We start from the raw sequence: 17,802 nt of genomic DNA, 5'->3' as shown, positions 1-17,802 counted from the left end.
CCTTTTTTTTTTTAATGAAATAAAAGTGACTTGCAGTAAGTAACAAGGCTGCATTTATTGATTTACTGCAAGTTATTAACAAGCACTGGTAAATCTAATACGTATGACACTGGCTGTCGGCCTTTTTGGCTTTATCAATACTAATTTTGTAAGGGTTTTTAGGTCGAGGACCGCCGGTCTGCCGAAGGCAGAACCGGAAGTCGGAGATTTAATGACTTGGAGACGAGGGGCTTGAACCCGCCCCTCTTCTCCCCTGTTCTCCATTGGCTGGCCTCTTCAATGCTGGCCAGCCATTGGAGAAGAGGTCCCGTCACTCCGATCAGGCCCCGTCCTTTTCGGATCGGGGGGCGTGTTTTTTGCAGAAAGTCTAATTATCTCCTTCAGCCAATGGCTGGAGGAGATAACAGCAAAACACGCCCCCAAATCCGAAAACGACCTGCGTTTCTCCGAGGCATTTCTGCTCTGCCTCGGAGAAAGGCGGCGGTGTTCGATGACTGCTTGGAAATATGCTTTTTACAAAACGCTGCAAGTACTGAGGTACCGAAGATTCTCTGTTGCAGCAAGGCACTGAGTGGCGGTATATATCCCAAATTATATATAACAGTCGGTAGACGCATGCCTCTACAGTGTTCTCTTATATTTTGAAACCAGAATTGGTCAAGTTTGTATCCTTTCAAAGTTCCCTTTTCAAACAATCATTATCAACGCCAAGGCTGGCCCTGGCACAGTAGTGCGATTTTTGTTTAGTATTAATAAAATTTGACACTTCTGACAGCAGTTTCAGCAGAGAGGACAAAGAAGGAATGGGCATGGAATCCAAATACAGAAACTGAAACTTCTCTATCAAGGGGAAACATCACTGCCAAAGTTCAGAGCTTGTGAAAAAGCGACCAGCGAAATCACTTGCTAGTTAATGTTCGGGGGGGGGCTAAGCAAATATTTCGGGGGGGGGGGGGGCTGAATCTTTAAACAGTAGGCAGAGTGGCGCTGATTTCGGGGGTGGGGGGCTGAATCTAGGCAGAGTGGAGCTGCGGGGGTTCTTAGAAGGGGTGAACCAACAGCGAGGCCTCATTAACATGCAAATGGTCTTTTTTTAAAGACCTGTGAAGTGCTCGGGCGCGGCTTTGTGTCTGCCCGGGAAGCGGTCTCATCCCGGGCTGCCACACACGACGGGGGGGGGGCTGAAGCCCTTTGAGTTCAATGGGTGTTGCGCGCCTGATCACAGGTAAATGCGGGAGAGAACGGGGTTGTTGAGCAGGGCCGGGCTGGCTTGCCCGGGCATCGGGCGTTTCCTGTAGCAAAAGTGCTTCACAGTTAACCTCCCCCATGACCCTCCAGCTGGTCCGACATAATTGCCAGGCCTACTTTGGGGTTCCAGTTCGGCCCTGTTGTTGAGTATCCTACCCAGGGCTTTAAGTGGGATAAAAAAAAAATGGGTGGGGGGCGGTGTTGCGCGGGGTCTATACGACTTGTATTTTGCTGTCTCTTTTGTCATTGCATCCAGGCATAATGACACAACAAGTAACATGATACCTACAACAAGTTAGGACTATTGGCTTTGTCAATCGTTGTTAGTTGCACAAGATAAATTAGCAGTAACTGTGGCTTGTATATAATATTGAAAAAGCATCCACTTGAAGCCCTAGTGACACCACGACAATGTTACTGCTCTTGAGTTTCAAAAAGAGACAACAATATAATCATGCAGTGGCTGAACTCGACAGATTAAGAAATATATCCCAAATTATATATAACAGTCGGTAGACGCATGCCTCTACAGTGTTCTCTGGCATTTTGAGATGCTGCAGCGTTTTCCTCATAATTATGGATTTGCCAAACTTCCCAAATAATGCTCGCATAATAAATCTCGCTTTTGAGAGTAATTAAGCTATTGACATTGTAAATAAAAATGCCGTTTCTTTAAATGTTTTAAAAACAAAAACATAAACAAAAATAATGTCATGAACAATGCCAATAGCTCTAACTTTAACAATGCCGAGACCGTTGCATTGTAAATGCTTGTTACCAAAGGTTTTGGGGGAAGCTGGGGGGTGGGGTTGTGTGTGTGGTGTGTGTGTCTCTCTCCAAGTCTAAATAAGCACATATTGCTAAAGACTCACTGGCACTGAAGGGAAGAATCGACCGTGTGGAGGAGCTCATTGAAAAGGTGCAGAATGCTTCAATTTGTATGCTTTCATAAAAACTCCTGAGGCAGTTTTGATAACAGTACCGAGTATTTTAGTAAAACTAGTCAAGTGCAATGCACCATACCTACACACAGTAAGGTTTTTTTTTTCCCTAAACTTTTGGAGGGGGGGGGGGGCAAAGCAGGGGAGGGTGACCGGCGGGGAATTCTGAACTGTTAATAAATGTCCGTAAAACCATAGGGTTTACATTTTGACACGTCTGGTGAAACTGAGGAGGTGCAAATTAACTTCTACAATTAAGCACTTTATTTGACCAAGTCGTCCAACATAGGGCGGTGCGAGAAACTGGCAAGATTTATGCATAAGGTTTTAACAAAGTTCTGGATTGAACTTTGTTCATTTAGCACTAGCACAAGAATCGAAAGTGGCAAGGACGGGCGCCATGTTGAAGCAGCAGAGAACTGGATATCCAGTTCAGATAAAAGGAGAAACAGGAGCTGGGGCAGGTTTTGTTAACTCTGGGAGGATGAGGGCTTGCCCTGCTGACTTGGAAGGGGGCGGGGGGGGGGGGGCAAGTTCATACATTCATCCCGTTCTTACCCGAAGATCTCATCTCTAGGACAATGAAAGAGGATAGGCCAGACATCCTTGTCACTGTCAGCGGGATGAATGAGACTGTAACGCGACCTCCATGAAAGAGCAGAATGAACGGCTCCACCTCTTAGAGATCAAGCAAGCATGAGACTATCAGAATAAAACAGCCCTGGGACCTTATTGATCATCCGAAGACATTTTCAATGGGACACGATGAATAACTTGACAATACTGCATTACAATACCCTGCAGCGGCTCTCACAGACCACGCAAAAACGACGTCTTCAGGAGTGCCCAAACACTGTAAACTATCAGCCTCAGCAGAGAGCGATAGAACAATGGACCGCCATCAGCAGCTATTGAATAATTGACAGGAGACCGCCTTGACATCGTAGTTCGTGAATGGCGTTGGGTTGGAGCAAACTTGAATAATGCAGTGCCTGAGGCTCACAAAACAATACGTAGTTTGCCCCAACCACATGTGAACGTTTTTGGTGGCTTATAAATAAAACACAAGCATTCAATGCTCTCCTGACTACTGCGGTAACGTGTCCAGGACTCCAATGCGCCAATTCTGGCACTTAAGTAAGACGAAGACACAGCGGACGCCATCTTGACACAGCAAATTTTGGCAATTGTTAAATAATTTTCTTGCCAGGTAGAGCGTCTGGCACATTTTGCTTACCATCTGCACCAGCTGGTCTGCGCCATGTATAATTGGATTCAGGTCTACCCGATTACAGAACAAAAAAGCTGGAACAAAAGAATAACATTGAACCACCACTTGAATAGGTTTGATATAAAAAGAAAAACCTACTTATCCCCATATTTATTTCAGAGTCGAGTTTCTGGGTGTGTGCAGTCGAGCTCCTTTTAGTGTCAAGTAATTACCTAGCTCTAACATGGCTGCACAACACCTCAGTGCTTAAAGGGAAGCCGCTTTATTTCAAAACTCGAAGAGGCACTGCTCCACACCAGATCAAATTCAATAAACAATGGGGCAACCCAGTGTCTCTCAGAACCTGGGCATGGACATGTAAAGAAAAACAATGGTTCTGTCGGGTGTAGAAGCTATTTCTTATACAAATGATCAATGCACTCAGTTATTCTCTACAATCTTCAAATGTTCGTATCTGAGTTTAGTTTAAGGAACACACAAAAACGACACACGTTGATGGGTATTGTTATTTATATATATTGCCTCATATAAATATACCCAAACAATTATAAGAGCTGTCAATTACAAGGTGCAATATAAAGTGATACGTGTTCAAGTGACATATTATGCTCAGTGGTAAACTTACTGCATATTATGTACAAAGTGACTAAAATATGTTCAAGGGAAAAAGGAAAGAAGGCCAGAATAAAGCAGAAAACTTTGCTGCTTTAAACAAATTAATCTTTTGCACCAAAGTTATTGGTTTTCCGCTTTATTCTGGCCTTCTTTCCTACACCCGACAGAACCATTGTTTTTCTCCACACCAGATTAAAACACGCAAAGAAACGGCAGGCAATGTAATTTCTCTATTTTAAAGAAAACTCGTACAGCAGTCGGTATAAAAAGCCACAAAAAAAGCACCAGTCACAAAGGCAGATTACAGCAAAGGACAATCAAATACATAATTAGAAACTTGCTTTTACATAGCGCTATATACCACACTTCTGCCGTTTCTAAGCACTGGAAGCAACAGGTGTTATCACAAACCCATGCTACTCAGAGTGAGTAGTGCAAAACAATGTTCCACACATGCACACCTGAACAACACGTACATGATTAGAGGGGGGGGGGGGGGGGGGAGCGCTGCATGTGTGCCTTGTGAACTAGTGCCAGATGTACAAAGCTATTTTCAGCTCGCAAACGGCCTGATTAGCAGAATAGGATCATTTGCAACCGGAAAAATGCATTTTTAAATGTACAAAGCCCCATTTGTGAGTCGGTAATCTATTGCCGACTCACAAAATAGGTATCGCTATTAGGAAGGGGCATGCCAAGGGCATACCTTCCTAATAGGAAATCACAAGGGATGTACCACTGTTTTGCGACTGGAATGCGATCGCAAAACAATCGCAGTTTACCACCTACTTCAAGTAGGTAGTAGGCCAGTTGCAAACAAGACAGGTTGAATGGTAGCAAAAACTTTTTTTAGAGTAGGACTGCCTACCCGTAAAAAAATGAAACAAACGTTTCATTTTTCTTTTTAAAAATGCATCCAGTTTTCCTATAAGGGCAATGTGCTGCATTAAAAAAATAAAAAAAGTTGATTTAAAAGCAAACACAGACATGGTGGTCTGATGTCCCCAGCAGGCCGCCATCCCTGGGTTATTGCCTATTGCCGATGGATCGCAAATTGCGACCTGCTTCATGAATATTGATGAGGCAGATTAATTGCGACTTCATTGGGAATCACTAATGTGTCAGACACATTACTATATTTCATTTTGCGAGTCTCTAATTGCGAGTCGCGAACAAATCGCAATTGGAGACTCACAAAATGTAACGTTCGTACATCTGGCCCCAAGTCTTGAAAAACAGATCGAAATTATGGGGACAGAAGCAACCAAGCGTAAATTCCTCACCATTTTCCATGACAATACACGGATCCGCAGTGCCGACCACAGATCACAGGTGAAAACCTCTCAGTGTGAAATGGCGGAGACCTTGGTCTTGGCAGAGCTTCTGTTTAGTCTTTCGGTGTGTACTCTCCATCCATCACAACAAGCAGGTAAGTGATGCTCCTCATTGCCATCTAAATACAGGAACGACAGAACTACACTAGGCCTCTTGACAGACGGGACGATAAAAGAACAACAGACTACCAGAGTCCAGTGTGCGTCGAACAAATACCAACAAGAACGGAGTCCACACTAGCAAGCATAGGCACAGTTATTACAGGAGTACAACCATCAAGCATTTAGATTTCAGGTACAGGGGCAAGTTATCAGCTGCCAAAGCATATGGCAGCAAGGTAACACCCACTCCAACATACATGATGGAGTCCAAAGCCCTGTGCAGAACACTTAACATGCCCTGCACTGACAGACCCATGACTCTGGATAGCTGGGAAGAGCTCCAAGATGAAGAAGCATGAGTAAAGGTTGAGACCACACAACCATCCCCTATGCTACAACAGCCAAGGACCTCTCACTACACCCACAAATCCACTATAGGCCACCCTCAGAAGGGATGCCTGCCACCCTGCTTGAAGACCAAGCGTTGCCTCATTCCTAGCCTGTAAGGGTGTGTTTAAAACAAAAAATATAGAAGGTTTAACTGAGAAAGAATTATCTGGCAACATGTTATGCTCATTCCTCACACCGTGACACACAAGCAGGTCTAGAACACATCCTAACATAAAATGTAGGGAAACAAACATATTTCATCAAATAATCAGTGTGATCAATATACATTTCATTTACAGTTCCTTTGTTCCAAACTCAACAAGCATTGGCATAGCCAATAGGTCTCGCCGTTGGGACCTTATAAGTGTTTAGCCATGCAACAGTTGCATAACTAAATACTTATAAGGTCCCAAAAGCGAGACCTATTGGCTATGCCAAGCGGCCGCGAAAGTGATCGCGATCAAACATCAAAGCGGCCGTGCGGCTGCGAAAGGGAAAGTAAGCTCGGTCAAGCGCGTCGCGCGTGCCCGCGCACATGCACTGTAGCTCTAGGCTGGCCTGGTAGCACTTTTTGGAGCCCTCACAGAATGTCTCGCCAGACCAGAGCATGCGCTGGGTCAGGCGAGACCTAAAAACATAAGAGAATGGTTAACATTTAAATAGCCTACTTTATTCTTAACTTCTCCTTAATCTTCACATCTTTTTTCAATCATTCAAAATATTATTTTTTCCTTCCATGTGGAGAACTCAAAAACACACACGTTTCGGAATGATAAATAAATTATTCAGGGTGGTAAACAGGAACATTTAGTATCAATAAATAGTTTAACTTAAATAAAACCCCAAGCACACATAGGATCAAATAAATCTAACAGCTTAAAGGGTTTATAATGTATTTACATTTTAAATCCTAATTGTCAAGAGCTGCTGCACAATTATTCGTAGACCCCTCTTCCAATCTTCGCACGGTCTACAAGATATCTTCTACAGGCTACAGAAATCCTAGAGGCAACGAGCAGTTCCTTATTGGAAACCAAGGTACCGTAGAGGAATACTTCCCACCCTAACCAACATATCCACAATTAAGAAGCCTTTAGAGGCCTGGAAAATCCAATTGTTGACTCAAAATGGAAAGAAAGAAAGAAAGAAAGAAAGAAAGAAAGAAAGAAAGAAAGAAAGAAAGAAAGAAAGAAAGAAAGAAAGAAAGAAAGAAAGAAAGAAAGAAAGAAAGAAAGAAAGCTGGGTGCGAGAGATGCAAGATGGTGGCATTCCAATGCTTGGAAGGTTTTGATGAATAAAGAGGGTTTTGTTTTTATTAGCATCTCTATGTTTTTCTATGACAAAAACCCAAGATCCTAACATCACAGTTAACATGTTTTTGAATGAGGGGCTGCGCAGATACCCAGAGGTGCTGCCCATGGGCCAGTGATGAGGATGCACACTTTCAACTTCCTAGAAGAAAACCTCTTGGAAATAGAACACAGGGTGACCGGAGTGTTGTATAAGGCAGAACCTCTCTAGTCTCCAGACGCCATGCCAAAGTCCTCTATAGGTTTTCCCTTTGTATTCTGGTGCTTTGCACTGATCTTATATTGTGGTCCAGAGGATAACCAGCACTATAGTAAAAAGAAAGACCTTGGGTGGCTGAGCCCATGATGCACAGAACTGGGAAGAGCAGACCTCCATCTTAAGTGTCGTGGCTTTGAAGGCATCCAAGCTCTACTGGAACCAAGCCTGTGTGGGGAAACAAGCGAGACATGAAAACAGTGGTAGGCGAACCGTGCCGAGACCCATCTATAAAGAGGCGAGCAGAGATAAACGCCTGTCTCATCAACGCAGAAATGTGACCAGAGGTACTCTAGTAGGACAAAGACAGAACTACCAGAGGAGACCAACACATTCAAAATCCTTGGTGCTCAACACAAGGGTGACTGCAATCCAGTTGTATTTCCAGGGGTTGCAGCTCCTGCGACTTGGCTCCGCCTGCCCCGTGAGTCTAAGAGGGCCACTTAGGTTTATTTCACGTCACAACAAAGCACCAAGAGAACGAACCCTGGTTTACAAGACTTTATTTCACCTCCGTTATCGTACCTCAAATGAGCAGTTTAAAAACAAGCGAGTCAAGTTCTATATTTTAAATTGTGCACCATGAACACAATTACATTTATTTATTCCACATTCAGGTTTAACCATGCTCCCGCTGGCGCCTCAAGGTCCTAATGCTGTGCAGAGGAGGTCATGGTGCAGTCAATAAGGAGAAAGGTCAAAGTTCAAACCTTCTAATCGCTTCCCCTCTGCCGAGAAGGCTGCCCAGATGTACCCGCCCTCGATTTAAGATGCATTAAAGGTATCCTGGCAACAGCATCACCCCACGGCTGGGCGCTGACACAGCAGCGACGGATTGACAGGGAGAGGACCCCGAGGCTGTCACGAGCTATCCCTACGCTTGCATGCAGGTACGCAGCGCGAGCCGAGCAAGAGAGCGACGCACGTGTTGATAAAGACAAAAGAAGCTTTGGCAAAGCCAGAATGTTTGGTTTGCATTTTGAGTGCCGGCTAAAACATTAAAAGTGCCTGACGCACGGAAAAATCGAACTAACCGATTTTTATATACAATGCATCTACGGAATATATCATTTAATGTGCCATGACTTCAGAGTACTTTTGAGATGTAAAATAATCCTTTATGCGCTCTAATGCAATCATTCCATAGCAGGCTGAATACTGCAGAAATCAGAACACAACATGGGGTGAGAGAAATACTGCTCTAGGCAGAGCAAACACCGGCACTATGTATGCATAAAGAACTGGTAACAATAGGTCTTCAAACAGCTGCTGTCATAACGGACCTAAAGATATTAGCAACTGGTAGTAGCAGTGCTGCCCCCCCTCCGGTCTAGGCCCAGTGGGCTCATCTGTGGCAAAAAAGGTCCTCTGCCTGGATGTTTGTAAACATAAGCCTGATGTCTATCAAAGCAACAAAAATACCTTCTTCTTGCTGAGCAACCAGTCCCACAATCCCACCAAAGACGGAGGAGGGAGGCAAACATGCCAAGCGGTCAAGCACCGGACCAGCCTCGTGTTGGCGCGGGCCGGCTCTGTTCAACAGGTTTACTGTTAGTCGAGAGGCGAACTCTCCAAGTGCAGGCCTGCAGTGGGCGCAGATGTGACCAGCTCCACCGTCACCGCGGGAAACAGCACACGACACACAGCGACTCACATAATACACTGAACACCGGAACTAGACTTAACAATACGAAGACGTGCTGAAGGTGGGCTTGGAGCAGTGCTCGGTGCAGGAGCGGGTCTGAAGAATATCTTATTGCCCAATTGGACCTCTTCATTAGTTGCTACTCCACAGCAAGTGAGCTCTAAGGGAAGGAGTGGACCAAGCTCACTTTACCCCGAAACACGTTGAGAAGGTTAGGAATGCCACTGGTTGCAACCACAAGCTCATTCTGTACAAATGACCCATATCGATTCACCCTATGACCAACACCCGCAAACCATTTATTTTATGATCTCATTTGCGGTAGCGCAGGTCAACTCTTAATGAATCTGCAACTCAGCACTTCATAATAGGACTTATTAACGGTTAATCACCACAAACTGAAGGGACACAATTGGGTGTTTTTGCCAGAGAGGCTCTCCTCAAGCTTGGAAGGCTGAAATGCACTATATGGAATGCAAACTCTTGACCTCCAAGGCTCTGGGTAGACTCCAAGGCCACAACTACTTTATTGGTTTTAGAAACAATCGTTGTAGAGTAATGAACAAAAATCACAATGTACCTTTTCTCTAACAAGTAAGTTGGATTGTGTGCAAGATAAACGAAGAGCATGTCTAAAAAAGGATACATTCCCAGGATCACTGCTTCAAGGCATTTGATGGGCAGGGACTCTCGCGTCATCTCTCTTGCCGTCTCCATTAACCTGAAATACAAACAAAAGAAGCATGGAGTCCTTTTATGATTTAGAATTGGCATGTGCTTGCAGTTCAGGACGTTCCTCGGTATTCTGATAAACGGCATGTGTTACATTTAACAGCCCTCAACATCTATCGCGCACAATTGTGTTTTATAATAACCTGCCCTTATCAGACTCCAAATAGGCACTATAAACAGCATTTACATTATTTTATCACTTGTTATTGCTGATGAACACATAAAATGTAGAAGTTCAAAGCAGCCAACCACAGCCACAGTCCCCCAAGCGCCCCCCAAAAACAAGCATTGGCAAAGCCAATGGATCTTGCCTTTGGGACCTATTGGCTTTGGCAATGGGTTTTGGCAATGCTGTGGAGCATGGCTAAAGAATAACAAAAGAGCCTATGACATGGCAACCGCTTAATGCGACATGATGCTGGGGCTTTTTTTAAACTTTGTTTCTCGAGTTGGATTGATAAAAAAGACCTTTTTTTTGACTGATGCTTCACAGCATCGTCAAAATGCTTTTTGCCAATGGAATGGTGTAGAGTATCGCAAAAACCATTGGGTCCCAAAGGTGAGACCTATTTGGCTTTGCCAATGCTTACTTGCAGATGCTCTGCTGATGCCATAAAACATAGAATGGAAGGCATTTTCAGACTCCCTGGAGCCATCTGGTGTCCTGAGATTTTTTTTTCCAACTGGTGTCAATCTGATGAAGGTGCGGTTGGCATTCAGCATAAAGACAGATTATCTGGTTAGTACGCTTCCATACATCAGCTCTGAGTAGTGTCCAGCCAGGTGTTGTTCTAGTGTGTCCCTTTGTGGCCTTCTGCTGAGGTTAGTTCTCCGCTGGCAGCTTTTTTGGAAGCTAGCGCCAACTCTGAGGCTTCCTGTGAGTTCCTATTGCATTCTTTGAGTAGGAAGATTTCCAGCTACTCTGTCTCCTCGCTGTTGAAAGTTTCTCCTCCCTTTAGTGGTTTCCTTTTTAGCTCTGCTGTGATGGTCCCCTTTAGAGTTGGGTGGGAGGTTATGCCAGTTCTTTTATATAGTGGGACGATGGGTTTCTACTGCTTACTGGCTTGTGTATAGAATGGATTGACTGTAGTCAGAGGGGTCTGCCTCTGAACGAATTGTTGTTGTCACCCGATGTTTGTTGATGCGTTAGTTACGGCACAGTATCGCACTCACTGCTGATAAGAAATGTAAATCCCAGTGCCATGATGTGATTTCTTCTGATGTAGGAGGTTTTTCCCCATTGGTGGAGGGTGGGTGTTTGCGCGGAGTACTGTTCTCCAGGATGGACTAATTTATCTTCTGCAATATGTAGCTGATTTCTGTGCTTCTTATCACACTTCGGTCTCTGCATACATGACCATTTGTGCTAGTACGGCAGGGAGGACTATGGTGCTCGTGAAGTAGCCTTGTTGTAGAAGACCACGGTGGCCGGTGGTATGGATAGCGTGGAACAGTAAATGTCTGCCTATTACACTAATACTCTTGGTAGCATCCCACCCCAGCAACATGTAAACGATCACGCCACACACTGAGCTCTGTAAAGCACGTCTTTATTCTTCAGACAGCCACGGTAAAACTGTGCGCATTATGTTATCAACTTTATTAAACACACCCAAACAATGACATCGTTAAACTACAGAGTACGCTAGATATATATATATATATATATATAATCTACTGGCGGTCGCCAGTAGATAGTTATAGTTACAACCTAGTTTCCATAGGAAATCTCAAAATTCTATTTTGAATAACTTTGGCGCCGGTTGACGAATCCTCGCGAAATTTTCAAAACTAATGGGGCGCTCCGTTCAGCTCCTACCCTGAAAGTCTCGGGCTGATTCGTCAAGCGGGGGCCGAGAAAAAGGGGGGGTCCCAAAACGCGTTTTCCCCATGCATTTTTCCATAGGACCTTTAGACACAGCTACAGCCCGAACGGCTGAACAGAATTACTTGAAATTTGGCAGAGAAGTAGCCATAAGGTCAAGGAAGTGCCTTTTGCAGGTCTGGTGTAAATCTGTTCAGTATTTCCTGAGAAAATAGCATTTAAAAGCATATCAATATCTATACACGCGCACCGTGCGCGCACCCTGCCGTGCGCGAGCGCAATTCTGATTGGTTGTTAGATGTCGGTAAACATTCGAATCGGTCGAAACCAGGAAGTGTCGGCCGCCATTTTGTCTATCGCAGTCTGAGGGGGTGAAAAAAAAAAAAAAAGGTGGAGAACGTGAAAAGGGGGCTGAGTGGACAGTTCCTGACCCCCTACCCTTGGTCAGGGGGTCACAGAAGGACCCCCAAGGTTGAAAAAAACTATTTTTTTTCTTTTTTTAAAATCGCGAGGTGCGCGCACGGAGCGTGCACGCCGAACCGTGGGTGCTCGGTGCGCGAAGCGCACCGAGTGCCCACAGAGCGCGCACGGTGCGTGCACGGTGAAAAACCTGGAAAAAAAATAAATAAATAACTTAGCATTTAAAAAAAAACCGTACAAATTCACTGAAAACACCATAGGTTTCACACACGTTATAGTTACGAATTCGCATTTAAAAAACCTTGCAACTTCACTTAAAAAACCATAGGTTTCACACATGTTATAGTTAGCTGGACATTTCACTCGTAAAAAAACAATGAAATTCCCCCGTTATAGTTAGTGCAGGCAACTATAACTCACGCGACCGCAATCCTCTGCTGATGACGTCAGATATTACATCACTGATGACATATGTGTCTTTATGAAAAATAAATATTTGTAATATATGTATAGCTAAAGATTAATGGAAGAAGACATGGGTAAATAAGTGTCTAAATACAGTGATGTAATATCGGACGTCATCAGCAGAGGATTGCGGTCGCGTGAGTTATAGTTGCCTGCACTAACTAGAACGGGGGAATTTCATTGGTTTTTTACGAGTGAAATGACCAGCTAACTATAACATGTGTGAAACCTATGGTTTTTTAAGTGAATTTGCAAGGTTTTTTAAATGCTAATTCGTAACTATAACGTGTGTGAAACCTATGGTTTTTTCAGTGAATATATATATACATACATACATACATACACACACACACCCCACCCCCTCTTTGTTAAATAAAAAAAGCACCAAATAATACATATACACACACTTCCGATTTCGTCAAGAAGTCACTGAGGCGCCCAAATCGGTTTCCGAAATCATGTTGTGTAAGGACGGTCAGACCACGAAGCGATGCCTTAACCAGGCACAGGTGAAGCAGGTGCAGTACTTGGACTCTCACAATTCTCATGTTGACATTTCTCACTGTTGATATCAGGGCCTGATGAACTTCGCGAGAGGGCTTTGAAATGCGACGAATCTCTGGTTACAGACTTTCCATTCACCATTGTGTCCTTTACCGGTTACAACCCTCAACCAGTCAGCTTCAAAGGGAGCGTCAGACTGTCTTTTCTGCTTCAGCTTTACAAGAACTGAATCCCCTTCCTTGCAAGTTAGGTCTTGAACACATCGACATTTATCAGCATATGCTTTCATTTTGTGCTTTTGACCAGAATCACCATTGCAAATCTTCTCCGGATCAGTTGCTATTTGTGTGCTCCCATGGCTCTCCCAAACACCAAAGGGACAGGGCGTTCACCTGTCATAGAACGAGGAGTTGACCGGTAAGCACGAAGAGCAGTGTGAAGAGCTGACTTGAGTTCAATTCTTTCCAGCGCAGCACGCTGACCAGTTCTTTTGAGGGTTCCCATGAATTGCTCAACAACGCCACTTGCCTGGGACCATAGAGGCGTGCTTTTCTGATGCTTGAGGTTCAAATTAGCAAGGAAGCCTCTGAACTCTCTACTGTTGAACAGGGGGCCATTGTCAGATGTTAAAATGGAAGGAACACCCCATGTAGTAATTATGGCATCTAGTTTCTTAATGATTTTGTCCTGTGTGGTTGTCAATAGATCTTCTACAAGTAAAAAACGTGTATATTCATCAATGACCACCATGAGATGATGTCCACTTTGTAAGGGTTCAAAGAAATCAATCACAACCCTTTCCTAGACATGTTTTGTAAGATAAGACCTGTTCAAAAGATGCTGGGTGGATTTGGGAGGCAAGACGTTGCATACATGACATGTCTTCAGTCCCCCTTCAACTCCTTCATCAAGTCGAGGAAACCAGACTGTCTTTGAGGGCCCTTTTACTAGCAACAATTCCACAATGAACCTCATGAGCCAAACCAATGGATTTCCGTCGTCAACATGTAGGTATGACAATTCTAGTACCTTTCAGAATAATTAATTTTATGGTACCCAAGAAGGCATCTCTCACATTCTGGAATTTCTGATATTTGATATCATCAGTGAGAGGGCAAACATGTTTCTCCAGGACTGATGGGAAATAATATCTTTAAGGATGAGCATGTCTCGGTCTGAGCTTGTAGACTTCCACAATTCCAGATAGCAGCAGGTGTACTTGATTTCACTATGAAGTTGATATAGGCTTCAGCTGCTTTGATGTCATGCATTGACACTGCACTGGCACTCGTGAAAAGTCATCAGCAGGATTCTGGTCTGTCCCTGGTTTGTGTTTGATAGTGTAATCCTATTCCTGTAATTGTAACCCTTCATCTCTCAATGCCAGGAGGCATCTTGGCTTTTGAATTGCCAAAAATAGTAAGCCGTGCTTGATGATCAGTGACTCGAGTGAAATGCTTTCCATAAAGAAACGCATGGAAATGTTCTCAAGCCCACACTACAGCCAAGCTGTCTTTTTCAGGATTTCAATAGGCAAGTGCAGTTTTAGACAAACTTCGACTGGCGCAGGCCACAATATGCCTTCTAGCATTTGACCGACCACAGTGTTGGGCATGGATTGCCCTCAAACCTACTGGACTTGCATCAACAATTTTGCTATGCAGCTTGGGATCAAAACAAGCAATTTCAGAGGCATATTCAATTGCATGTTTAATTCTCTTGAAACTCTGGTTGCAATCATGTAACCATTTGAAAGAAGCATTTATTTTTATTAATTCTCTCTAGAGGGCACCGACTGACACAGTCACGTATGTATCTGAGGCAGTAACTACCCATGCAAAGAAAAGACTTTATCATAGTTACATCCGGTGGGGGACTGGTGAACGCCAAAGCTTGTACTTTAGCTGGATCAAGAGTTACTCCCTCATCAGAGGGAATGTGGCCAAAGAAGTTTGACTTGTGAAACTCACACTTTACTACATTTAATGTGAGACCAGCACCAGCCAGCAAATGGCACACTTGTGCAAGGACTTAGTCATGCTCCTTTCATTTAGCCCCAAATACTAATATTTCAAGCATTCGTGACAAGCTATATTATGCAGCGAATGACATCTTGAAAAAGTTCTGCATCTGATGACACTCCAACACCTAATCTTCTATATCTGAACAAACCGACGTGTCGAAAATGTGGAACTGTACATGCAACCTTCTTCCAATTCCAATTGATTAAATACTTTGTTCAGATCTTGGTACTATTTAACTAGGTGATCATGTCGGCAATTTGCGGACCTGGATGTCGTTCTTTTGCTTGCTTTGTTAGCTTGGTGCATATCAACACAGATGGGCGCAGCTCCTCCACTATCCTTTTTTTAGCACTACCACAATGTGTGAAACCCATCGCATCGGACCAATAGAGCACTCAATGATATCATGTTTTAGAAAGGTCTCTATTTCCTTCTCAACAGCGTCTTGTAAATGAAATGCAATGGCACCATGTCGCTGAGCAACAGGACGAATGTCTTTGTTAATGTGAAGTCATACCTTCATAGTTTTAAGTTTTCCTAATCCATGAAACCATGACGGGAACTGATTCACGATCTCAAGCATTCACATTGTAGTTTATGGAAATCAGTTCTATGTCAGCAGCAGTACTGAAACTGAGTAGGCAGGCACTTGACGTACCATGAAGGAAATGGATCAGTGCTTGTACCCGTGTCTTCTTGCGTCACATGGTTGCTACAAAAGATCCTTGACTCTTCAGTGGCGTGGACGCAGCACAAATATATATCTGTTTTCAAAGGCTTGAGTTGGGCATGGGAGATAGCTCATTGTATTTCTCTTCAGGCATAATGTATTTCAATGCACCACTATCTATGTTAAAATGTATGGAGCAACCGTTCACTTTTAGGACAGTGTTCAAATGAGTTCTGTTTCACTTGTCGATCTTACTTCAACTTGTGCTGATCTTCACAAGCAGCTAAATCTAAATGTGCATGTCTTCTACTCAGAACAGACATCGCACATTGATCTTCACTGTCGCTCGACAATGAAATTGGGGAAACCTTTTGAAGATGAATTAGAGGATGATCAACGTAGTTTGGTTTCGACTTTTCTCAACCAATGGAGTCATTTGGCCTTGTAGGCATGACTAGACAGTTTCTGGAATTTCTAGGCGGCCATTTTCTCTAAACGACGTAACGCGGCCATTTTATCTTCAATAAGTGAAGCACTTGATTTCTCCTTCACTTTGCAAATGGTTATGAAGAGATTTTCTTTACCGCAACCTTTACATATCTGTCCAACGGCGGGACATTTATCTTCATGTTGAAAGGAGAAGTCACATCTAAAACAAAACTGCTTGTTTTTAGGAGACATCACTTTATGGCCTTCTACCTTGGGTCTGCTTCCTTTTTATGTTCAGTGGCGATTCCAGGCCCTCTACATCAGCGGTTTGTCGATCGGCACGTTTATCAGTTGTTGCAGCCATGAGGACATTTGTCGCCTGAATGAATCTGATAGACAGCCATCGAGGACTCTCCGGCATATAGCTTCTTCGTCATCGAATTCATTAAATAGTCAATGTTTCATGAGACCGTGAATCGTTCGACAAACTCATCCATCGTTTAACCAGTTTGTTGCCTTTCCCAACTGATAAAGCATAGTTTGTAGTCCACATTCGGCATTGGTTTGAACTTGACTTCTAATACTCTAATGCCTCTTTGACTAGAAGGTAAGATATTTCTTCCTCTTGTAGTATTTTCTTCATCACTTCTTTTACTCTTTTTTCCTGCAAGGTTCTTTAAGTACATGATGATCTTCTTGTTATAGGTTTCTTCCACCGTATATATGAAATCTTTGAATGTCTCAAGCCAGGCAGACCATCTAACAATATTTTGCTTTTTGGCAACATTGAAAGCAGTCAGATGTTTTAAGAGGGCAGCGTCACCATATTTGACGCGTATTTCTGCATCCATGAGAACGCTTCAAAGTTCTCGAAGAAGACCTCTTGAGTTGTAGGATTGGGCACCAACAGCACCATATACACAACCCCTTATGCATTCACTTGGGTCGCTGTGCCCGGTGCGGAGGTTGAATGGCTCTTTATACTCAAGTTTCGGTAAGTTGTTAATCGCTTTGGTCTCCGACGCTCACTGCTTTTGATGTCTTTGTGTTTCTTTAAACCGCTTTGATATTTGCCTTTTTGATTCTCTATACATGCATACACTTGCTGTATTTTATGACAGTGGACTTTAGTGTTTTTAATACCTGGTTGTCTCTGCCTTTAGCATTTTCTGTACGTAGACACACTTGCTTTTAGCGCTTTCTTAAGCTTGGTTATCACTGCCTTTATCATTTTGCAGCATTTGATTATCGCTGACTTTAGCATTTTAAATACCTGGTTCTCACTGCCTTTAGCATTCCTATTCTGTATGGATGATGGCTCTGTGTTACATTGTGACATGGCGAGTCTTCCTTCGGCCTTATTTTCAGATTTCTGGCCGATATCAAGCAAACTTTCCTGTAAGGTCTCTGCCTTCTATGAAAGTCTCACAATGGCTGGATTGGCACTTTGACTTCACATACGCCAGTTGTATGTTGTCACTTGGACTGAGGCACACATGGCATGCACAAGCAGTTTGCTGGACTTTGGCTAACTCTCTGGGACAGCACTCACTCTTCTTCGGGTTACACAACCCCTATCCTGTCGCCAGCTGCAGCATGCAAATGAATTGCATCATACATGGAACTCTGTAACATGTGTCTTTATTCCTCAGACTGCCAAG

General features: G+C 43.6%; 1 protein-coding gene across 1 annotated transcript in view; it reads right to left on the bottom strand.

Moving 5' to 3' along the window:
• VASH2 (vasohibin 2) overlaps positions 1 to 17,802 on the bottom strand; it is a 176,089-nt gene that overhangs the window by 69,604 nt on the left and 88,683 nt on the right. The window contains exon 5 of the mRNA XM_085612884.1: positions 9,719 to 9,793. Within this exon, the coding sequence (XP_085469010.1) occupies positions 9,719 to 9,793 (75 nt within the window). The remainder of the gene's footprint in view (positions 1 to 9,718; positions 9,794 to 17,802) is intronic.

Source organism: Triturus cristatus, chromosome 6 (genome assembly GCF_964204655.1).
Source record: "Triturus cristatus chromosome 6, aTriCri1.1, whole genome shotgun sequence".
Taxonomy (NCBI): Eukaryota; Metazoa; Chordata; class Amphibia; order Caudata; family Salamandridae; genus Triturus; species Triturus cristatus.
Note: the sequence above shows the minus strand (reverse complement) of the source record. Positions and strands in the feature narration are given on the sequence as shown.